This window comes from Rattus rattus, chromosome 3 (genome assembly GCF_011064425.1).
Source record: "Rattus rattus isolate New Zealand chromosome 3, Rrattus_CSIRO_v1, whole genome shotgun sequence".
NCBI classification, from domain to species: Eukaryota; Metazoa; Chordata; class Mammalia; order Rodentia; family Muridae; genus Rattus; species Rattus rattus.
In genome coordinates this window covers 206591745-206617190 of record NC_046156.1, presented here as the reverse complement: position 1 = coordinate 206617190, position 25446 = coordinate 206591745, and the positions used below count along the sequence as shown (strand labels likewise).

Sequence of the window (25446 nt, the reverse complement as noted above, 5' to 3'; positions counted from 1 at the left end):
CTCTTTTCCTTTTCTTTGCTTTTATTTCTCCACTTCCGCTTGTTATCCCTGGACCTCCATCACGGAGCCATTTTCTGTTGTCTTACAGTCTGCTTTCACAGACAGCAAAGCAGAGGTGGAAAATGTGCATTCTTTGCGGTGCTGATGAGTAACCTAGTGGTCACTGTCTTTCTGCTCATCTCCGGTATTTTCATCCTGACACTCGCTGTGCTGTATCATCCTACACACGTTACCCAGTTGTTGTCTTCCTTCTATATAGTGAGTCTTCGTTCAGTAAGAACTGACTTTTGGCTTCTTTACTACTGCATCCTGAGTGAGAAATGAGTGTCCGGAGCTATACATGGTATATCTGTGATGTAAGTAGTTTAAAAGCTAGACATAATGAACTGTAATGGACTTGTGTTACCAATTCAATTTACTTTTCCCAATCAAAGCTGTCTCTCACTTCTAGCAGCGAATAGGGGAGATTGCAGCCATAATTCAGCCAGTAGGATTAAAATTAAAATTAACATGCTTGATAATGTCGATCAAGAAGCTCAAAAGTGTGAATCCATAATTCTGTTCCTAATGATGCATCCTCAAAAAACTAACCAAAGATAGGAACAACATTTACAGTAGGAAAGTTTAGTAGAAACCATTATATAGGAAGACCATATTTTGAATAATTTTGGTGTGGGCAGGAAAATGGAATATTATATAACACTAAATGTTTTATCCTTAAAGACTATTCAAAGGGATAAAAATATAACTTAAGATATAAGATAACACCAAGCTCACGCACCCTCTCAGATCCATTTGATGTGTGTACAAGACCAAACCAGAATCCAGTAAAACTTTATCAACTTTCTATAAGTGTGCCGACACTGAGCTCTCCGTGTTTTCTTTTTCTTATTTTCTAAATTCGACAGAGTAGGAAAAGCTATGTTTCTAATCAGTGATAGCAAATATTTTGAAATTACCTCTATATTTATCAAAAGTATTCACAGATTCTAGCCAAGCTGGTAGAAATGAACTCCAACAGATGCCACTTCATGGTCCCAAAGTCCCTCAACAGTGTTGTGCCTTTAGCTGACGTTTCCATCTGCTCTGAAGGGCACCGGGGCCATCCCCACACTGAAATTCATTAGACTGCTATGCCAGCCAACTGCTTTGGGGACTTAAACTGAAAAAACGATGTAACCGTCTCTGCTAAGCATTGCATCTGGCACCTAGCCATGTTTCGAAATGTGTGTTTTGGTTGTCTGGCGGCTCTGGCTTAACTGTGCAGGACCAGGTTTTGGTTGTGTGGCTTCTACAAGGATGTCTAGCGCCTCCAGGGGTGTTTCACTATGGCCTCCTCATAACTCAATAGTGTCTTCTACCTTGGGTAGGGTGATTCGAATTTGTTCATGCTGTTGCCAAGTTGACTCAGGGTTGCTGTTTCACCCTCAATTTTTTTTTTTTTGGCTTATTTAACTTGTTTGGCAAGTGAGTAAAAATAAATAAGTAAATAAAAACTTGACTGTAGTTTCGAAAATGTATTTTTCATTAACATTAAATATTAAGGAGATAACCCTCTTGAGGAACTAGATCCAGCTATAAGAACGTAAGCTCTCACCTTCCCTATCCCTACCAACAAAGTAAAGATTATTTAAACAAGCAGAGAAAAACTACAGCATCTCCCATGTGAAGTGTTTTCTTTCTCTACTTGGAGTTGTAAACAAGCATCTTGGGTGCTGTGTTCGCCTGCTATGCTTTGCTGTGTTTTGTTCTGTTTTTGTTGTTAGCAGTGGTTTGTTTTTTTTTGTTTTTTTTTTCTATTAAAGAAAGTTCTTACCACATAGTTTGTGCAGGCTTCAAACTTGCCTGGTAGTCTTGGGTGAGCTCCTCTGAACTACCTCTACTCAACCCACTCCTAGGGTTGGATTGGCAAACCAGGAGTTACTCTAAGAAGCCAGCATGGGTTAAGAAAATCGTCTTCAAAACCTTTACCCAGAATAGGTGCCGGCAGCGTGTCTACAGAGCTATGGCTTCTCACTACCCTGAACCCCCACTGCCTTGAGAGAAAATGTTCAAATAATTTTGGTCTTTCATTCTCCTCCGATGGCAGAGATAAACTATGACATAAAACTCAAAGGGTTGATGGAAAGGAACGCTAACTCAGATGTAAAGGTTTCTCCTGTTTTATTAAAAGATAATTTGACCCGGTATAAAATTGCTTAATGCTTTATATCATCTGACAAAATTACTCTGGGGGCTCCAATTAAATAACTGGCTGGCTCTCTGTACCTGCAAAACAAGTCCTCAAATGACAAGCATTTCAATTAAATTAAATTCAGTTACTTTTCAGTTACTCCCCCCATCCTCCCAACTGAAGTCAAATGTCTCACCTGACAAAATAATAAAAAGGTTGAAAAAACCCCTGGCTGAGCTCCAGCAGCTAATAAGTATGGCTCTGTTACACTAAACTCGTCTCCACACCAACCCAAATGTTTCTGGGGGAAAACTCAGAGCAGACTAAAGTAATTCATCTAAGTATAGACCACATTATAAATGCTTACATTTGTTCCAAGTAGTCTTTCTTGTCAAAATTATCCTGCGGGCTTTCTGCAGCCCACATGACACTCCAAGCCAGCAGCTTCCTAACCCCTCAGAGAGGGCCCTCAGGTTTCAAAGCCACTCAATGGCTTTCTCTGAATGGGTGCAGCATTAGTTTTCTTCCCTATGTCTGCAGTTCCCTCACCTGTCTCAGTCATCATGGCAGGTGGGGAGGGGTGCAGTCAATAACGGACTACAAGGAGAATCTTGTAGTGCACAATCATATATGGAGGCTAGAGAGTGAAATACCCACTCATATATAGTAGGAGATATTTTTATCTTTTAAAATACACAACACATGGTCAATGATACCAAAATCCCAGCAATTAATCAGCATCCCAGGCATGTGATTTACCTAATTCACCTTTCCATAGGCAGAAGTGAATAACTGCTTCTCTATAAATGACTATTGAAATCTTTTCCTAGATCTGTATAAGACTTAAAAATAAACAAGAAGTTTGCTACAGGTTTGGGTTTTGCTTCAAGTACTGCTTTCGTTAGAAGAGAGAGAACAGGGTTATCAGGCAGGCACTGACTGTCACAAATAAAGGCCAATTAACCTCTGAGAAAGTGTGCGAACAACTGGGTAGCAAAGAGGACCACAGACAGGAACAAGAGAGGTTCTTAAGCATGAACTGGTTCACTTTTCCCCAGTGCACCACTACAAAATAATATTTGGGTCTTTGATTTTGTCTTGTTTGGTTTTTGGATTTTTTTCAATGTTTTGTTTGTATGCTTTTTTGTTTTTCTTTGCTTTGCTTTTGTTTTGGGGGTTTGGTTTTGTGAGGGTGTGCCTGTGTGTGTTGTGTGTGTGTGTGTGTGTGTGTGTGTATGTGTGTGTGTGCACTAGAATTTCTGAAAGAAACCGGAAGAAGAGAAAGTAGTAAGGTCTGAGAGGAGTTAGAGAGCATGGATATGATCTACAAATACTATCTCCATGTGTGAATTTACCAAGGAGTATATAAGAATATTGCAAGTGACTTGAGGAGAGGAGCGGGCGTGAATATAATCAAAACACACTGTATAAAATTCCCAAAGCATTAATAAAATATTATATTTATTTTTAAAGTGGCAATAAGTTGTCTAATAGTCTGCCTTTAAAGGAGGAGAATTTCAATTGGAATAACAAAACCCTTAGGTCACAAGGTGAAGGAATTCATAGAATCGTTTAAATGTTCAGTATGAGGCTAGAGAGATGGGTCAGTGCTGCTCTCACAGATCATCTGGGCTTGGCCCCAAGCACTCACATGATGAACTAGGAAGTCAGACCCCATCACTGCCATCATATTCTGAACTCTGCAGGAAGTAGGCATGCATGTGATACACACGCATACACTGAGACAAACACTAATACACGCACAGAGTAAACCTAAAAGAAAACTCTTTAAAATACCGGTTTAAATCTAGACTGTCATCATAAAGTGAAACCTTTTGGAGTTTTATCAGTGACTAGCCCTCCTTCTCACTAAACTGGATTCGACTCTTACTGTGGTAAAACAACCACAGTAAAATATCACTGAGCACTGATTTTCCTAATGAATCAGTCTTAAAAACATCGAGTGCCTTTTATTTTATAGCTCCCAGTTAATAGAATGAAAACAAGTTAAACAAAATTGTTATAGACATTGAATAATCTTAAGTTTCATCTGCATGTGAGCTTCAAGATGTGCCTTTCTTTCATATATACACACGAACAAATATTCACGCACACATGCATGCACAAGGGTCTACTCATACAGTCCTAGTAATTATCGGCACCTAGATGATATATGGAAAAACCCCAGGATGTCTTTATTCATACAGACTTGTGTATCTGATTAATTCTGCTGAAATCTATTAGAGATGACCCAGAATGGCCAGAAGAGCAGGCAGACATATTCCAGGTGAGGTGGGAAGTCTGAGATGTCTATTATGCAGATTCGAAAGCCAATTAAACACTTTGAAAATGCTTGCCTCCCATCCTGGACAGTTCAAGATTGTGCTTCTGGAGAGCTCATAAATCACTGCCATTGTAAGTCTTGAATCTGTGACTGTCACAACCCTCTGTATCTGTCTCTGTAACCAACCAGATACTTAGCTATAATTCTTCAGTTTAGACACCATCATGTTTTATACTTTAAAATTCACTATAATTTGGATTTCCTGGAGTAGCTAATTAAAGACTGTTTTGGAACTATTTTGATGGGGCTAAAAATATTTAAATATCAGATATACCCTATTGATAAAAGTAACTTGACACCCTTCTGGGAATAATTTTGAGGGAAATTAATTAAATTTTCAACTATAGTTTGATTTTATATACCATGAAAAATTCAATTATTGCTCTTCATCTATCCTTTTGTTCCAAACACAGATAATTTAATTCACAGAAAAAAAGTTTTATCCTAAACCACAGAAGCCCTCTCAGTTCACTTGTCAAGAAAAGAAGTCAAGGAACTGACCTGTTGGCTTCTAGTACTGTGTGTAAAGTGAAGGTTCAAGAAAGAATGGTGCTAATTTTAACCTTAGCTGCCAGGACTTTATCGAGCTTAAGGTACCTGTTAGCTTCCTACTGTGCTTGCAAATTATCTCATTTTGCATTTAACTATTGGGTTTACAATATGATACATTTCAAAGCTATGGGTCTAAACATCATCCCTGCAGACTCTAGTGATGTTCATATTAAAATCCAAAGCATAATGTGACCACCAGGTGGTGACATAGACCGCTCGGTATGGTAGTACTTTGCAGGCCAGCACGGAATTTAGATTCACAATTATTAATTCCACCTGGAGAGTAAAAAATGAATCTCATCTATGGCATGTCCTCCCAGTTTTGTGACTGAAAGACTTTAGTACCAGACAGATGTTTTGTCCTAAATAGACTGTATTTTCTAATCCCATCTTGTTCTGTTATTGACCATGGCAGCTGCCATCTGACTTGTCTCCTTAAGACAAGCACCTACAAAAGCCTGTTTTCCATGTCCCTATTACTAGCATCTAGTGATTTTCATTGATGGCGAAATTTCCTCAGAGATGGTAAAATCGTGCCTGGTAGATCCACTCAACATATTTAGAATAAGGCCAACAAGTAATTGTGCGCCAGCACACAAAAATGAAGTACATGCTATGTGAATCTGCAAAAATGCGTTCTGAAAATATCACACCTATATAACATGCTGACTTGTACAGACTTTTTTTTTTTTACCTGAGACCCATTAAATCACTACTGGCCTCCAAGAGCCACAGACAAAACCCTAATATAGCCCATGTCACCAAGGGCAAGAAGACTATCTCCAAGGAATACAAGCAAGTTACATACAAAAAACACTATCAAGAACTTGTGTATCCACCTGGCAACACACACACACACACACACACACACACACACACACACACACACTCACACACACACACACTCACACACTCACACTCACACACTCACACTCACACACACACACACACACACTCACACACACACTCACACACACACTCACACACACACACAGGAGCATGGATACATGCCCATGAACATACATACATGCACATGCATACACACCCTAATAAGGAGTTAGCTTTCCACTAAGTAATCAATCACTAGAGTCAACGCCATCTTCCAGAATACAGAGCAAAGAGTTATCTGAGAAAAAGGCAATGGGGGCAGCTTACAAAATCAAAATTTCTTTCCTTCCTGGAATGCTCTGGCACACAATAGTCATTTGTTTGTAGCCTTCAGGGGTCACATTTAACTGTTCTCCTTGAATGAGGCAAACGCCTTGCCTGCAAGGGAGATCTAGACTGTCCTAATCCCTGCACTCTGGTCTGGGTCCTGAGTTATGTTTTACAGGAGGTTATGGTTTTGTGTTATCGTTAGTTGAACCCACAACTGAAGAAGAAAAGAGCAGCTTTGTTTCAGAGGAGAAAGAGACATTTGTTTGGGCATCACTACCCACTGGAAGCCTGCAGTTGGATTCTACCAAACTGAACATGCTAAAGGGAAGGAAAATTAATGCAGGGTCTCCCGATAGCTGTTAAAGCGGCAACGTGCCCATTATTTTCCTAGCTGGCAGAGTTCTGCATGGGGAGACAATCTGGCCACTCTGGAGTACAGCACTAATCTTGTGAAATGCTGTGAGCTCACTGACTGACAAAGCAGTAATTATCAACAGCCTTTCCAGAGGGATATAAGTTACTCCCACTGTGAGACAGGGGCCCCAAGCAGAGCCTCTAGAAGCAACACACACTTAATCCACACAAAGCGGTGTGCCAGTGGGCTCCTCCACTCAAGCTTGTTTGCACAAGTCGTCAGTCATGAAATGCTAAGGAACTAAACGCTGGAGAAAGTGCCAAAAACCATTCAACTTCTTTTCCTTTGCTTTTTCCATGGTTGTACATTGCCTTAAACTAATTAGCGACTAAATTTAAACATGTGCACATGATTCTAAAGTTTCACGAAGCAGTGCTAAGGGGCCTCCCGCATTCATTAAGTTTTCTTCACTTGCAGGGTAAACTTGTCAAATACAAGATGGTTTTCCAATGGTGGCAAACACTGCACCTCCGCCATTTAAACCCATCCTTAGACATCTGAGCAACAGGAACAAAAGGTATAGACAAGAGTTTTTTGCTCTAGAACTACATGGTGACTCATAACATCCTGCATGTAAGTTCAGAAGAAACAGCTGTTGATTCCAATCAAATTAAACCACAACAGAAGTAAAATTTTTCATTAACAACGTAATGGTCTTTAGTAGAAAGAAATCTACAGTCTTCTATTCGTGAGTAATAGGTTAAAGGCTGAGGAAAGTGCATGTTTTTCTTGGCTTTGGGGCTAATGTAATGAAGCCTGCAAAGTTTAACATAATTGAATTAATATTGACATGCAGTGTGACTTGTTCACAAAGATGTGGCTCTTGGCTAGGAGCGAAAACCACATCACAGATGAAGCCTGTACAAGTGTCTCAACGAAATCCTTCTAAGACTTCTGAGGTTCTTAAGAACTTCAAGGTTCTGTTGTGGGGAGAACAGAATATTAAAAATATTGTTATATCTAATTAAGACACAAAAATACACATTGTAGGATACAGTATGGTATTTCTGTCCGTAGACGCAACATGAAATGATACCATTAAAGTAATTGTTCACCGCAAACATTTATCATCTGTTTGTGTGAAAACATTTAAAGTTCTCTCTACTTGCTACTTTGAAAACCTTAAATAAAGGGAATATATATATATATATGAGGGTTTTATTTTGGGTCATTTCCTACCAAATCAAGTCATGTGCACCCCTTTCCTGAGGTTAGAAAGATACAAACAAGCACAGTTCACATCTCTGAATTTGTTAGCACTTCCAGTTCTCTTCCACTGCCCTAGAAGTAGCTTTTGTTTCCAGAAAGGGTGTTAATGGCACCTCACTGCAGAAAAAAGGGGAATGGGTTGTCAGCTACTCCTGTCTGTCACTTTAAAATGTCTCTTTAGACAATGGGCTATTACTGTTTTATTTTTCTTCTTTTCAAAGCTGTCTCTCACAATTCATTGCTTGACAGACCTATGTGTCTATTTTGAAAAACAGACAAAGTACCTCTGGATTTAAAGACAAACCCAGCCTGGCAGTGGTGGTACACACCTTTAATCCCAGCACTCAGGAGGCAAAGGTAAGCGGTTCTCTCTGAGTTTGAGGTCAGCCTGGTCTAAAGAGTAAAGTGCCAGGACAGCCAGGGCTACACCAAAAACCCCAGTCTCAGAAAAACCAAAACCAAAACCAACAACGACAACAACAACAAAAGAAAAGAAAAGAAAGAAAGAAAGAAAGAAAGAGAAAAAAGAAAACAATAACTTAAAGGCAAACCCACATCACTGTGCTCTGTGTCTCAACTGTAATAATAGGTTAGTGTGGCAGAGAGAGGGGGTTCAGATTGTAGCTGCATTAGCTTGACAATACTGAGTCACGCTTACTAAAATGGGCAGGGGGATTCAGTAATCTCACAGAAATACATTAAGTGGATTTTTCACAGAAAGTCAATTTAAAATGATATTAATTAACCTATGTTAGTCTATAACACAGCTATCAAGTGCAAGCTGAGAAGATTAAATTAGGAATATGACATGACATCCCTATGAGTCTTAGACTTATTCTAGAACATACTGAACAGACTGAGAAACAGACCGATTTGAGAAAGACTCTGTCTCTTCCCTACAGTTGCCTGGAGAGTAAAAGAGAAACTCTTGATGACTTCCCAAACTCAAAGAAGCCAACAGCTTAGGCGGTCTCCACATTTACCACTGACAGAGAAGGCACCATTGGAGTAAAAATGTGAAAGACCTGCACAAATTGCCCAAAAAAAGACTAAAGATTTTTTCTTTATGCTAGACTTTCTAAAACTTTTTAGCATTTTGTAAGGAAATGAATTTCAGTTCTACCCCTTTCTTAATTTCTGGGCAACAACATTCCAAAATGACATTCCTTTGATGTGGTTTCATCCAAGCCTTTAATGGGTAGATACTACTGAGTGTGTATGGTGGGGAGGGCGGGGGAAGGGGAAGGGAGAGAGAGAAGCGGATAATCATTGTGAAATTAATGCATACCACAGCTTAATTTCCAACCCGTTGTTGGGGAAGCAGGAAATATATCTTAGAAGATATTCCAGTGTGTTGAGATGAAGTTAGAGCAAGAGTTTAGAACATGCTTATCATCAGGGCAAATGCATGAAACTCACAGTAGTAAGAGGTCAGGAGATGTGATAAACCAGCCTGCCTCCATCTCGGGCTTGAAAACCATCTTATAATAAAGATAAATGATTCATTCCCACTCATGAATAAATCTGTTTCTCAGGAATTTTGCTATGTTTACCTGTGACCTTAACTGTAAGTGGTTTGTTTGGTACTGCCTGTTCCACGAATGGTCAACCAAAAAGTTGTTATGAGCAGCTTTCAAACACATCCATTTCGGGAGGCTGTTATGACCAACTTGTTAGGCCCATGTTCTGCTTCTGTAATGCCATCTTTTTTGCCTGCCAAATTCCCCATTTAAAACCTCCTCGCTCCTGAGCTATAAAAACCATTATCTTCCCCATGTCCAATGTTGCTCTCTTGAACCCTGCTTTAGGGAGAGCGCTCCATGCCCTGCACATGAATAAATGAGTTTGTTTTAATGAATTTGAGTGTGATTTGTTGTCAGTGGTCTTTTCCTCAAATCTGTGGGATTAAAAAATTGTATCTTAATACAACAAATGAAGGTGGTGAGCTCTGCAGTGCTAATGATAGAATTTTGTTTGGAAAGCAGGGGAACCTGAAGGAAGACTCTTAAGAAAGGAATGAGGAGTAACAGCCATAAATGGGTTGAATCCGCCAAATTTGTTCCCTAAAGGCTCAAGGCACCGCTCAGGGAAGGTGGAAAGAGGATACTGGCCAGAGGGGATGGAGAATACCAAGAAAACAAGGTCTTCTAATGAGACATCAATGGGATGCATATGAACTCTCAGAGACTGAGGTAGTAACGGAGGGTCTGCACAGGTCTACTCCAAATGGGGTCCTATATCCTAAAGGGGAAGTGGGCATATGTCCCCATCCCTAATGCAGTAGCTATATCTAATTAAAAACCACTTCTAATTGAAAATGAGGCTTTTGCCAGGGGAAGCAAATCATTCTTAAGGGCAAGCTGCAAGCCCAACAGCAGTCAGTCAGCAGAAAAGAAGCTCAACAGCATCTTTGAAGATAGTTCTTCTCATAATGTCATGTCACGGTTCTGCTCATCCCCTACCCGCTACCCCTCCAAGTTGTTGAAATTTTCTCTTATCATTCTTTTATTTTTATTTTGCTTTATTCTATTTTATTTGCGTTTTCTTTTTCTTCTCTTTCCACTCTACTTGTCCTTTGTGTTTACGTCATAACTTCCAGTTTAGCATTTTTTATGAGATTCCCGAGTTTGAGATTAAGTTAGTCTGTTTCTTGTGCCTTCTGGGTTCTTTTCCTTCTGCTAGTTCATTTTGTCCTATCCCAATATGTTACATTTTATTTTTATCTTATTATGTTTTACTTTACCCCATAGAAGCCTGTTTGTTTTCTAATGAGAGATAGAAAGGGTTGCCTCTGGATGGGACAGGAGGTAGGGAGAATTTGAGAACAGTGAGGATAGATGAGGGCCTGTCATTGCACCAGGAAACACATCTCAGGGAAAATGCTTGAGGCCAGTCAGTTAACAATTGGTCAAAGAAATGTAAAAGCAAAACCAAAAACCCTCAAAGTCAGCTAGTATAGTCTAACTGCCTGAGAAGAAAAGCTTGTTCCAGGTCCCGGCCTTTGATGTATGCTTAACTTGAAGAGTTTAACTTAATGGCTTTGAACTTGTAAGTGAGGTGACAAGGAGAGGAACTCCTGGCCTGTGTCATTTGCCAGTTTCTAATAAAGCACTGGGTATGCTGAGCTGTCAGAGATGATGAAGTTAAAGGATGGACTGGCTAGGAAAATGCCAAGAAACAAAGTGAAAACTGAAATGTGCTAAGAAAAATAACAACGGAAACATAAATTACAAGAGAAGCTAGGATACTGTTGTGTTCAGAAGTATATTTTGTCAAAGTCATTGGGCAAACACCCCAAATAAATAATGAAAAGATTTTTCAACCATAACATAAACAAGAACTTGGCCTTTTATCAATATTATCAACATTTTATTACGAAGGCCAATAAAATGTAAGGATTAATGAAAATCTGAGGAATACAGGCAAATTCTGATGACTTAGCCAGACAGCATCACTAACTTAGCACAAACACATGTATTGAATTAGTCTAGCTATGAAGTAAGATCATATTGAATATTATACAATTACACTTTCAGCTTATTGGGAACAAAGTTTAATTACTTCAATAGATGAAATCACTGACACTGAGATCTAATTAAGCTTTATTTCCTGGATTATACTAATTATTCCTGGATACTTAATAGCAAAAGACAGTATTAGATAAATAGCAAATGCTGTTTCTTTTGATACCTCTCTACCTCCCATGGTGCATCACTCTAATAACTGTCAAACAGGAAGCGTGAGAGAATGGAAGGGGAGAGAAAGCACCCTGATGCAGAAACGAAGCCCTTGAAATGACACATGGTGATTCACTTTCCTCAAGTGTAAGCAGATACTGTTTTCCCAGAAGAGACTTGACCATTACATGGGACATGGTCAAAAGCAGAAAACCTCAGAATAAACAGTGAGACAAAGGAGAACTATTTTAGCCAACAGCTTACACACATATGGATCCTGTTAAGGAGAACTAGGAGCACGTTTAGGGGACACCTAGGCTGTGTCGGAAAGAAAGAGGACAGAGGAAAGGGTGGATCCAAAAGGAGAAAAGTGGGCCAGAGATCAGTCAAAAGTAGGCAGACTGGTGGGCAGCTGTGCTCTTCTGTTCCCAAATGTTCAAAGTTAGGGAACACTCCTTAGCATGTTTTTATTTACTTGACACAAAGACTGGATTAAGAGGAAACCAAGGGTGTATCAGTTTGTTCTGGATGTACTTTTATCATTTCTTTGATAAACCTTGCTTGTTTATGTGGTTCATTTGCTGCCTTCTTCAAACAATGCCTCTTAGGAAAGGCTTAGCCCTAAGACTTTAATGATATATGTGAATTATTAAGACCCAGGCTGCAGTTGAGTTCTGTGGTTAGTATGTTACACTACTCTGACTTCCCTTCAAAATATCCCAATCAGATATTTCTCATTTGAAAAAGTATGATGCTCATCAACTTACTGAATTTTGAGACAATATTGATTGTAGACATGATAATTAGATTAATTTAACAAGATCTTTCTGTCTATATGAAAAAGTTATGGGCACAGACCAGACAGAAACATCGTTAAAGGGGAAAGATAGGAAAGCGGTTGCAAACTCTTGGGCATGGCACAGCCATTGCAAATGTGGTATCAGAGCAGCTTTGGTTGCCTACAGTGTGCCTTCTGAAGCCTGGGTCTGTTGGCAGTCATGTATTCATCCAGAGGGACGCTAGAGCCCTATCTCTCTGCTGAAAAGTTGGCTACTGATAGCTTCAGAGAAGGTACAGTCATTGTCTCCAGTTGTGTACCCAATAGGGAGCACACCAGACTTCTGTGCATAGTTCCAAACTCGAGGTCACACAGGCCTCTCTGATTAAACTCAATGGGTCACAAAACAAGCCAGAAAGATGAGAATGTGGGAAAGGGATCTGCAGGGAGAAGGAAAGATTACAGGGGGAGAAAGGATGATAGAGGAAGAGAAGAAAGGGTATCAGTTCAAATAGTAAAAATGCACAATAGCAGTATATACAAATAAAATTGTCAAGGAACATTCAATAAATAAAAAGATAACAGACATGAACAAATGGGAGTGGATTTACTTTCTTGAGCAATAGTAGAATAACACTATCTGAAGCTAACCATATGGATGTGACAGAGAATAAGGTATTTTTAATACTTTATATAATTGCCAGAGAGAGGCCAATCGGGTTTTATTAAGCTAGTTTATGTGGTTGACCAATATAGGCTTTATTCAAGATGTAATAGGAAACAAAAATAAGGGGGGAAGGGGATGAGTAGTGGCTCAGATCTACAGGACACATGTAGTGCTGATCCAACTTTACAGACTGAGTCTTGAGCATTCTAGTTCTCTTCTAAAGCCAGCATCTCACAAGGATCTGTACTTCTCTATGAGGTGTTGATGAGGAAAAAAGATTGTAGTCATTAGACTTGCCTAGAGACAATCACGGCACTCAGTTTATTACATTGGAATCCACTAAGGGAAAGGGTTGAAGCTCAATGCCTATTTTAACAAATACTGTTATGATTTAGTTCTGAAATGTCTCCCACCAGCCCCTGGCTTGCTGCTTGCTGGCCAGAAGTCGTATTATCTGGGCAGAGTTGGGAAGCCTTTAGAAAGTGTGACCTAGCTGGTAGAGTGGGTGTTTACAGTGGACTTCAAAGGTGATTGCCTGGTCCCTGCGTCAGCTACCTTCTACTTCCTGAGCTTCTGTGATGTAAGAACCCGTTATGTTCCCGCTATCAACTATCTTGTCCTGCCCTCCCTGCTACAATGAGCTAAAACTCCCTGAAACCGGGGGGTAAAATAAACTTTGTCTCCCTGATTTTTTTTTCTGTCATGTAGAAAAGCCAAATTTTCTTGCCAACAGCCTACTTATGCAGTTGAGTGACAAGCAGTGCCAATTTTACATACATAGTGATAACAGAGAGGGAACCAGTTAAGCTTTATTGGGAGTTACTCAATCCTAACAAATTGTGCTGTTATTCACATCAAAGAAGGATGAGTCAGAAACTGCAGACACAGACACAGAGCTGAGCTCAGGTAATGGCCTTGTATCAACAGTTTCCTGATGGTGGACAAAGAATTGAACCTAACAGGTGAACTCAGCAGGCACCTATGGGCAATTGTGTGGTGAGCCCTCAGAGGTCAAACAAGAATCTTTGGACAGCACAGAGCTTCCAAATGCAGAGAGTAGTTCCTGGCTAACTCCAGTATGACCTTTCCTTCCCGTGTCCCAAACACAAATCCAGATGACTAGCAGGCAGAAAGCAAAATTGAAGCACGTAATTAATTCATATATAAGAGCTTAAATCTGAAATTTAAGCATTAGTAATGACTCTTCTTCCTTTATCGATTTAGAACTTAATTTACATTTACTGTCCAGCCGAGTGGATCTCAATGTGATGTCATTTCAGAAACACCTGGGGACCGACCAGGAACTTCAGCTGCTGGAGCTTTAGCTAGAATAAATACATCTGGACTGAGCCTTGGTCAAGGTGTTGAATTATTCTTCCCAAGTGGCTGTTAACAACAGGGTCACTGAGCATGTCCAGAGTGGCAAGTCACAACTTAGCTAGTACTAAAACACTAGGTTCTCTTGTGTTTACCACCCATCACTCTAAACAGCTTTACCCATTGAGATTTAAGAACTTATTGTACTACATAATGAGTGGCAGGGCAGCCTGACTTACATGATAAACCCTTCCTAAAAAAAAAAAAAAAAAAAAAAAAAAAAAAAAAAAAAACAGATAAAACAAGAAAAAGGCAAACAGAATAAAAACAAAACCCAAACTAGAACGGTTTACACAGACTTAAAGTAGCCAGTATTTCTAAGTTGTGTTTCTTAAGTAAAGAAACAGAAATAGGCAATAAATGATTAAGGATTATTCAGCAGGGTTGAAGTAGAATGATATTTACAACATTGTAAATTCCTTACATTAAAGCTGAACTCTTTTTCTAATTAAAAACGAGCTATGCTTTATAGCAGAATTTCATGGCAATTGTGTAAGAAGAAAAAACATCCTTATAAAAGACTGTCTTGTCTCTCTTACTTTTATTGTTTTCCTTTTTGCTTTGAAGCGAAGAGGGCTAAGATGACCCAGCACAATTCCCATTTCTACACAGTCTTCTGAAAGAGGGCCACAGTTCTGAGAGAGGCCACTGATGACTAGGCCAAGTTATCTGTAAACAGTTCTGTAGTCCATCCTTGTGTCAAGGAGTGATCCTAGCCAGCCCATTGCTTACTATGATATAAACCAGTACATCATGGCCTGATGTTTTCACATCCACCAGTATCTTACCAGTGCGCTGCCGTCAGTCCAGCGGAAGTCATGTTCAAACATCTTGTCATTGAGGCCAATCCACTGGTAATCATGGCCCACACCTAAGTGACAGGACAGATGTTTTATCACTGTTCAAAAAGTACTATTTCCAAAAAAAAAAAAAAAAAAAAAAAAAAAAAAAAAAAAAAAAGGTATTTTCAGAGCGAGTTACAAATCCTCTTCTCTAATTTTTTAATTAGTTTTCACACAAAAAAGTCTTTCCGGATTCATCCTTTGTTTCATCCACCCAATGGGCATTAAGTTAACGAGCCCGTTTTCATTTTTTGGGAGGACTAGGGAGGGGAGGTAAGAGTTTACTAGGCTTACACAGCTAAGCCAGGATACGTTATTGCAGGAAGTTAGAGAAAGAGCTCAAGCATAAATTGAAACAAACCACAGAGGTTTGCTTAGTGGCTTGGTCTCCACCTTTATCTCAAGGTCCGCTAGCTTTCTTTTACAGCACAGACCACTTTCTTAATGATGGTACTGTCTGTACCAGACCAAACCATCCCACATCAATTTACAGTCGAGAATGTACCCCCACAAACGTGCAAATAGATCAATCTAACGGTGGCCATTCTTCCAGGAAGAGTCCATCTTTCCATGTGTGTCAAGCTGGCCATCAAGATTAGACCTTACTGTGCGAGTGCTTGAAGGTTCGACATCAGGCACATGCTTACCAAGCACATTTACAAGCTCTGTCAAAACATTAAACTACCAGAGGCAATCATTTCCCTAGAAATTTCCTGTAATTAAATATTTTCTGTCTTACATATCTTGTTAATCAATGCCATTGGCCAAGATTTAGTGGCCCCCCCGAAATACACTGAATGATAAAGATTCTCTCTCACTTGGGAAAAACATACCTCTCTTTTGGAAAACAATGACTGACCATGAAGGTCAAATAGTTCTGAAAAATCACTTTCAAAGGTACTTATCATGACAAGAGTCACTTGTTAAATATCATGCAATAACATACACGAAACTTTATACCCAGATTATAAATTAACAAAAATATTTCAAAAGGATAGAAGGTATTGTAAAGATACATTTAATTGAGTGTTAAACTATACTTTTTGAGCACAGTAGTCCTAGCAATTTGCTATATAAAAACTCGCTGCCCCCCTTTCCTCCGGGTTCAGATGGTAGGAAACAGTCCAAGAACCAGGTTTGCTCAGCTTTCAGTCTTCACGTCTTTGTGATCGTGACAGGCAGCTCAGTTTCTAAAGTCATGAGACCACTGGAGGAACACGAGTCTGTGTCACATCATGATTACGATGCAATTCACAACACAATTATTTTTTAATTCACAAAAAAAATTTAAAGCAACTTCATGCCTAACTTTGATAACACATGACAATATTAAAAATAGAAATGGTGCTGTTAACTAATCATGATAACTATATTGAGCCATAAAAATAGCTCTTTGTGTAAGGGAAAAGAAGATCAAATAGCAATTGCTTATGCTTCAACCTGTGTTATATCGTTCCACCTGTTACCACAGGAATGCTAAGTAGTCATTTCTTGTACTGTATCTGAAGATATTCTTAAGAGGAAATAGTAATATGGTTGACTTTATGTAGTTCAAGGTAAGGGGCTTCATAAACTTTTTTATGTGACAGTTTGATTGTAGGAAAGTGTGTGGCGGCAAGAGACACTGGGCCGCCGAGGAGTTGGGATGTGTTTCCGCCAAGATATCTAGCAGATATCTTGGGGCACTGGGGTGTGGACCTAGAGAGGTAACAGACACCCATACTTTTTTATTTTTATATTTTTACAACAACATAAACTGAATGAAGACAGAGAGAATTACTTTAAATTGGGATCCAAAGAAAACTAGGATAGTGGTAACCGTGAGTGAATTTCCAAATAATTCATAGCTAATACATACGATTCACAAACATTTGTTCCTCATGAGAAAGGATGCTTGTGAGGTGGGCACCCTGCAGGCGACACTCCCTTTCAGCAGCATCCCATGTACGGCGATGAGCAAAGTACTTGTAGCATTGCCCTTGGAATTTGTGCCAGCCATAGTCACATGTCTCAGTGTCTGGAAAGAAACAAAACCAAGATTTATTAAACTTACCTACGTCATTCAAACTTGGCTCCTCAGTCCCTGTGTTGATAGGACACCCAAACCAATATCTATGCAATGTCCCTGAAGTAAATGATTCATAAGTTTTGGTCACAGTGACAAAGACATCATTGTAAAGTAAGCCAACTGATCCTACTGAAGTGGGGGGTTGCACATCATTGGACTGAAAAGGCACTATCTAGTTGCAGTCTTTTTAATTACAGACGGTATTTGAAGGAAACAAAACCAGGAGAGGAATCAACCTAAAACCTTACAGACCACAGAGCTGCTGGCTTATTTGTTTTGTTATTTCTTTTAAATATATTTTTTAAGCAAATCATTCAAAAGTGATTAGATGGAGACTCCAGCTAACAAGGTCACAGACACAATATTTGTACAATGATTTCAAAAGTTCTGGAAGGGTTCTACTCCCAAGAGAGCTCTCTGGGAGGCTACAGGCTCTTGTCAGGCAAGATTTATGAAAAGCAGACAGACATATCATGAATAGGAAACTTTGAGAACAGAGGTTGGAACGTGCACTTCCTTCTTCAGAGGAGGAACAATGGGGAAGTTCTGGTGTGGATGCACCAAGCTTTTAAGTTAATTAAAAATAATAGCCAAGTTCTTCAACTTGGCTACCCTTCTCCCACTCTAGTAACTCAAATCCACGAATGTGTTTTCTCTCCTGCAATGAGCTGTGATGTCATTCAAACATATCTAACTTTTACAACAGTAAATATTAAATTGACTATTTTGTGACAGTCCCCAATTAGACCCACCCCAGACTATCTTTATTGAAATATTTTGATCTTCATCGATTATAGATCACAAATACTTCGAAATAGTTACATGTATAAACTAACAGAACTACAGCATTAGTGGAATTTTAGACACCGAGGAAACTTTCCTGATCTAATAAAATTTACTCTACCTTAATTTTACCAATTAATAAATAAAAGAAAACACACCAAGCTCAAATGCTAATTTTATGTGCTGCAGAACTCATAACTCATGATTCTTGTCTAACTGATTCTTCTTTGTATCAGTTGATATTTTCATTTTGAGAGATTTAATGTTTTTTTTTTTCCTGACTTCGGTACTTCCGGTCACAATATACAACAGATGTGGTTCATCTCTGCAAATAGTCACTCGTTCAGATTGCCTGTTAGGGCTGTTGGTTAGGTGCAGGCAGTGGCTGACTCAGTGTTTTAGATAAATGTGCACTGGAAGGTGGCCTTGTGATACTGTTTGGACCTCACCGATTCTCATAGGAAAAGATGTTTGATATAGCTATGTGGTTCAGTATAAAAGGATCTGGAAGAACCCCCAGTGAAGCGAATTTTGGTCTATTCATATTAGCTTTGCTTTGGGAAAAGTTCACTTGAAAGAATTCAGTAGTAGGGAGAGAGGTCAGGGAAGAAAACTGATTTCTATGTATGAGGTTCCCTATGCAGGATGAGGCTTGGAAAACACTTAGAATACTTCCCCTGCCAAAATCAACAATGCAGGACTGTAACTATGCAGTTTGTCTCAACCTTGCAGTTTGCCGTTTATATTAAGATAAGGTGAGCAAAGCTAGGACCCAAATTTCTGATCAATACAACAGGAAATAAATCTTATCTTCTATGAACTGAATGATATCAGTTTGGCTTTTGTTTCTCTGTCTTTTGTCATTAAAATGGATTGTCGTTAACTACCTTTCTCTTTGCCACAATAGCAAAACCGTAAAATTCAAATGCTTGACCATCACATTCACAGTTTGCATGCGGCTTATTCCCCTGAACCCCACCTGCTGGAGACTGCTATTGGGGTATGGAGAGGTGGTGGCACGAGAAGGACCTGGATGGAAGGTGGATGAGGTGCCCTATCTAGTGATGCTGATGCTTGCTTGGGTCTTCAGGTAGGTGGCTTTAAAAACAGCAAGTCTGTCCCTCTTAGGTCTCTGGTTTGCCTCTCTTGATTATTCTTCAAGAGACTAGTTTGCTTTGTGATTCTCCATCATGTCACGATGCAGCAGGTAAGCCCTCCTGCATCAGAGACCAAGTGGATAGAGGTACCCTATTTTGGACGTTCGGCCTCCAAAATTGGAAGTTAAATAAGCTTCTTTCCTTTCTTAAGTAGTTAGTCTGTAATAGCACAACAAAACAGACCATGCCTTCTTTGGTTGATAAATATTAATGAGGTAGGCTTATATTAATATCAAGGTGGGAGAATTTATCACCAGTACTATCTGAATAAATCATTGCACTGTTTCCTCGGTCCTGCTAAGGATGGACCCCCAGTGCAGGGGAATATGGGGGGTGGGCAATAAGGGGGATGTATAAGGGGAATACCTGTATGGGGGAGGGGGAGCGGAGGGAATGGGAGCTTATGGACAGGAAACAGCGAAGGGGAATAACACTTGAAATGTAAGTAAAGCAATATATCTAATAAAAAATGTTAAAAGAAATTGTGGAACTAGGGATTGAACCTAGGGCCACATACATGCTAGGCAAGTGCTCAGTCACTGAGTGATAGCCATAGCCCTTTCTCTATGTCTTTATTCTGAAACAGCATCTCACTAACTTGCCCAAAACGGCCATGACGGTATCAGTCTCCTGCCCAACCTCACAAGTAGATGGGATTGTAGGTCTGTCCCAAAAATCCTTGCTAAACCATATTTTTCTGATATCTGTAAATACATACTTTGTAGGATTAAGGCTTTGATTTATATAGTCAAAAGCCATTTTTATGCCCTTAATTCATATATATATATATATATATATATATATATATATATTTGTATATTGAAGGATCATTCCCTAGGTTATTGTTTCTTGGCACATTTAAGAATTGCTCCTGGTGTTTTTGCAACTTCATCTAAAAATGATATGAATCTCATTTTCTCTTTTAATTTTATTTTTAAGGCAACACTTTGGAGTATGGTTATTCCTTTACCCTCATCTTCAACATTTGGGATCAAACCAAAGAGCTTAAGTACAAGGTAGGCAACCAGTCCACCTCCAAGCTCTGTCACAGAGCCCCGTGGATAACACTTTCTTTAAAAAAAAAAAAAAAAAAAAAAAAAAGAAAAAAAAGACACTCGTTATTAAGATGGGCATCCTATGCCTCAAAGTCCTTATAGTGCAAACTTTATAACACAAAGGCCCAGCAACTCCTCCTCAGGACCACAGAAGCTAAAAGATCCTCTTATAAACACTCCATAAAAACGTGTGCTGTGTACTGCGTGGGTAATGTTTTCAGCACCTCCGATTCAGAGATGCTAAGCCTTAAGATATTGGCAACACTTCGACCCCCCACTCCAGCCTGCTGTATTGATTTTACAACAATCTGTGTGCACCTGGTTCTCTACTGTTCCAAAAAGCCCTTACTAGAGTCTGTGATTCGTCCACCAAAATATGTTCCCTGTTCAAAGTCACTGAGACTTAGCCGTTCCTAGTGCAGAGCGAGGGTCAGCTGAAGAAACAATGACACAGTCATAGGAGCTTTGGATAGAAAACTGTTCAGACAACAGTGTCGTTGTTAATGAAGAAACATTTGTTCTTAGGCAACCTGAAAAGAAGAGAGAAAAATCTTCCTGGGCTCAAGCAGTGAATCACAGGAGTGCAGCTGCACTGGGTAAACAGACAGGGTAGAGAGTCAGAAGCAAATTAAAGAGGAAGGCTAGACTTGCTGGACAAAAGAGAGGTGGCACCATGAATGAAGAAGCAAGCTGTCTCTTTTCAAAACGGAAAGAAGAGGGAACCAGGCCCTAGGTCCCTTCAGAGAGTCTAGTGCCACTTGATCCGTTAGATGCTCACTGAGTAATGTTATGTGTCTCTTATCTTTGAGTTGCTTTAGCAGTCGGAAGATGTTGGAAAGCCTTCAGGTCTTAGAGTTGAGCTGCCCAGGGTCATTTTACCTAGATGTCACCTTGAATGACACCACTTGTCTTCTCTAAGTCTTAGTTCCCAACACAGGACACAGAGGTTGTCAGTCAGCCAAAAGGATGCTGTTGGAAAGCTCTACTCATCAGTGCGACAGTCCTCACTGATGCACCAAGACCCTAAATTTGGTCTGGTTCAGAACTTCGCCTTTAGTGTTGCAGTGTCAGGAAGACAGAAGGTGTTCAATAAGTACTTGGGCACATTGTTGTTTGTTTGTTTGTTTGTTTTGCTCCCTGTACTTGACACTGCAGGTTAGAGATCATTTCGAGGCATTTGGAGCGTTTAGGTGTTTTACCTTACTGTGTTTGTGAAAGTAATATGTTTCTTACCCTAAAAAGATGAGCTTGGTCTGTTTTCATGTGTAAAATCTGAAACTGGCTTACTCTATGCAATTTAAGAAACAGAAAAAAGCGTTTAAAATGTAGCCATCAGCCTGGAGCAGTAACTTCAGTCCACATGACTGCTGGCTTTACTCTGGCTTACACTGTAAGGAACATCTCAATGAATGCCACAAAGTGGGAGAGGCCAAGCCAACGTGCCTGGATGTTGAATACATTTTCATTCCGTTCAGTGGAGGGGAAGCTTGGCCCTGAGCGCGCTTGTCAATGCCAGACCCCTGCATAGCTTTAAGAGGAGGAAACCATGGTTCAGCTCAGTGGGCTGAGCATGCAGTCTGCTTTGGAAGGACGAAACCAGGAAGCACTGCTACCACCAACCACCGAAATACACTCTTAATTTCCCCATAAAGTGCCTTTCTTTCATTCAGAAAACCTTCCTTACTAGGATGGTGTCCTGGAAGCAGTTGCACAGCATCATCTACAAAGCACGTGGCAAGCTGCAGCTAACGCACTGTAACCATGTATCAGGGCACTGTCTACAGATGGCTGACCATGGATGTAAGCCCTGGAGCATAAGCCTCGAGTGCTCATGGGGATAAAACAAAGGCAGCTACCACCGAGTGTATTGACTCTAAAGTACAAGCCTTGCAATGGTAAATGCTGAGGTGTTCCCAGGAATAATACTTATAACTGTGTTTCTTCTGTGACCATATGTCTTTACATTCAACTCAGCATACCCATATGATTTTAGCACATCAGCAAAACAAACACAGTCAAGTCCACTCTACAGTTTAAATGTTTGGAGCTCTCCACATACAAGGAACCCTAATGCAACCTGTGAATTTTTCCAACGCAAAGCGTATAGGGCATATCTGAAAATTAGCATCACTAAGGTTCATCACAAAAATGCTTTAATAGCTCTTACCTTGTTCGCAGAGTGCACCGACATAACTCGGAAGGCAGAGGCATCTAAATGTATTAAGACCGTCCACACAGGTGGCTCCATTCCGACAAGGGTTAGAGTGACATTCATCAAAATCTGAAATAAAATTGTAAACATGAGCAAAGCAGGTAAAAACGTTTTATTTAGAGTGAGGTTGCTAGTTAAAATACATGATGGCAACTAAATATGATTTCCAGAGTTTTATATAAAAGTAGTTTAGTGTACATATGTTATATATATAGTAAATTTATATATACACACAAAATATCTCTTCTTTGGTCTGAAATTTTCTTTTGTGAATCTTTCTTTATTGAAACTGGACACCCTAAAGCAATTGTAAAATGATCTAGGTGAAGGTGTTTGTTTTTATTGCTATTAGGTAAATCCAATGAGCCCCAGAACTAATAGGAATCTCAACCATCCAGTGGTTGACATTACAGTTACTTCAGATGCTCACAAAATGGCAAAGACCATCTTGTGAAGCCTTGATGGGTGTGGATTATATGGACAGAGCCCATCAAAATTCTGTTTAGCTAACCCACTTAAGATGCATTTCCTTCACACACGGGTTTCTCTGAAGTTGCTGACAGATTCCAAATGAGAGTGTGAGTCCCGCGACCCCTCAGCCACGAGCATCTTACCCAGTTCACACTGGTCTCCACTGTAGCCAGGTGCACAGGTGCACACATAGGAAGTCTCAGTAGGATAGCAGGTGCCTCCATTGAGGCATGGGTTTGTTTTGCAGAGATCAGGTCCTAGCACATTCAGGAAAATAAGGACAATTAGCCGTTTCTCCTAGGTCTGACTATATTTTAGCACAAAATGTCTCTTCCTGCTACCACAACATAAGCTTTACCATAGCAATTTATAAAGATACTATATGGATATAAAATTAACTTTACTCTGGAGTGTTCCTTGGCATTATAATCAATTGTTACAAATCCCTTCTATTCATTGCTAGGATTCAATCGTTACTACTTGTAAACAGTACGTTATACCACATCTGGCAGCTAACGTTTTTCTATGGCAGATTAATTGGCATGATAATGGCATTTGATTTTAGTTAAAAATGATTACACATATGTGCACAGTGAATGGAAATGTATTGTTTTAAACGATGTTAGTTCATGTGAAATGGCTGAGTACACAGAACATGCATTCTTTTAGCATATTGGCTTGTTACCAGTGCTTGAATTACTATTGCCTTTTACCACTTAATGCTCAGAAACTGTCTTCGAAAGTGTGCACTGACGTTTCTTCTGCTACATTAACATGCCTTTTCCAAAAACACGTTCCAACTGTACTCCTTTAAACTATACTTGAAGAAAAGCAACACATGGATTAAACTCTATGGTATGAAAACAACTCCAAATACAAAAGCTCACTCAAAATGAAGCCCCAAATTTTATTCAACTTTCGTAATAAAACATAAATAAACTAACCCTCCTAGAGATCGATGCAAAGCTCAAACCGGAAATTTTCAGTTTAATATAATAATTTAAGGGATGTTTTTAAATATAAATACTTTACACCTCTGAAACATATATTTTATTTCATAACATTGTCTAGATATATGAATATTATGGAGAACTTGAGTATTATTTTAGAGATGTTTAATTCCCAAATTGTCCAGGGATCCAAGTGAAACTTGGAAGTTTTGCAAAACAATTTAAATTACATAGATGCTGTGTGTATACAACTGCAGTTTCAAAAATCGTATAAATCCTAAATCTGAAATACATGCACATGAAGAAATATCTAATATCTGGTGAAACATTGGCTATAGAAGAAACGTGAAGATCTCAGACAAGAAGTTCAAAGTCAACCTTTACAGCATTGGGTGAAATCTGGACAACTAGATGGGCCTGATGAATCTACACATCCATTTTTAGTTCATATTAAAATCAGGTAAACCCAGATATATACTTCAGTTTCTTTAAAATCTGCCTTGATTTTTTCTAAAAATACTTTCTCTTGCATTTCCAAAGATTCTTAAAACCTCCCTAACACTTGGTTTTCCACATATTGCCTTGGTGACAAGGCTGTAACCTGTGACATGCGGACACTAAATGGAATCCAACGGACACGTAGGTGGCCAAGCCTATGGTACTGTGACTGTTTTCACCCCCATCATAGACACCAGGTACCACATTGAGTTCAGGTGACAGGTATGGGAAGGAAAAGAGCTTTTTCTGTGAACTCAAAGCAGTTCTGATTAAGAGACGGGCTTGCCTTTTTAGCACATTGTTCTTGCCCGAGTAGTTTGGGTGGACCTGAGAAAGCTAAACCTGCAGCAGATAGGCCAGGCCCCCTACACAGGACGCTGCCTCCTGAATTAGAGTACAGAAATAGTCCTTACTACGACTGACTACTTACTACTGAGAACACTGTCTCAGTAAGTCCTGGAGTCTGAACCGTACAGAGATGTTTCCCCATCCTCTGTCAATTATTTCCATATTCTTAAGTGCGTTTCAACTTAATGGTAAAACAATAAATATGGGCCAGATGACTAGGTGATAATTATATATTTACTGTATCCCCAACATATCCCCAGTGTCAACCACCTTGGAGCACAAAATACTCTGTTATCATTTTATTAAACTATTACTATTTTATTAAAACCTCAAGCTTTAAATAAAGCTATTCTTCTGTTTCCCAAGGTAAAACATGTGTCCCGGTAATATTAGTAAGACTAGAAGAATAATTTTAATAGCCATGACCTAAAGTACAGTATTTAAGCTAAAATGTATTTCTAACCAAGACAGTCCTTAATATTGCTCCTCCTTCCCTCCCTCGGTCTCTCCTTCCTCTCTTCCCTTCCTTTCTTGCTTTCTTTCCTTTTCTAGGAAGTCATTAAATGATGGCAGTTACTGGTGGGTTCCATTATTATTCCTATTTAAATAATAGCATTCCAGGAACAGACTAAAAAACTTAGATTAAGAAAAATGTCACCTCTACTAAGTAAAAATTTCAAGTTTACTGTCTATATATTATTAAATACCAGTC

At 39.4% G+C, this 25446-nt stretch overlaps 1 protein-coding gene across 3 annotated transcripts in view; it reads right to left on the bottom strand.

Annotated features, from left to right (window-relative positions):
• Vcan (versican) overlaps nucleotides 1-25446 on the bottom strand; it is a 97872-nt gene that overhangs the window by 10490 nt on the left and 61936 nt on the right. For all 3 annotated transcript variants that reach the window (XM_032899063.1, XM_032899060.1, XM_032899062.1), the window contains 4 exons: nucleotides 23082-23195; nucleotides 22423-22536; nucleotides 17051-17209; nucleotides 15139-15221 (listed from right to left, as the gene is read on the bottom strand). In XM_032899063.1, coding sequence (XP_032754954.1) covers nucleotides 15139-15221; nucleotides 17051-17209; nucleotides 22423-22536; nucleotides 23082-23195 — 470 coding nt within the window. The remainder of the gene's footprint in view (nucleotides 1-15138; nucleotides 15222-17050; nucleotides 17210-22422; nucleotides 22537-23081; nucleotides 23196-25446) is intronic.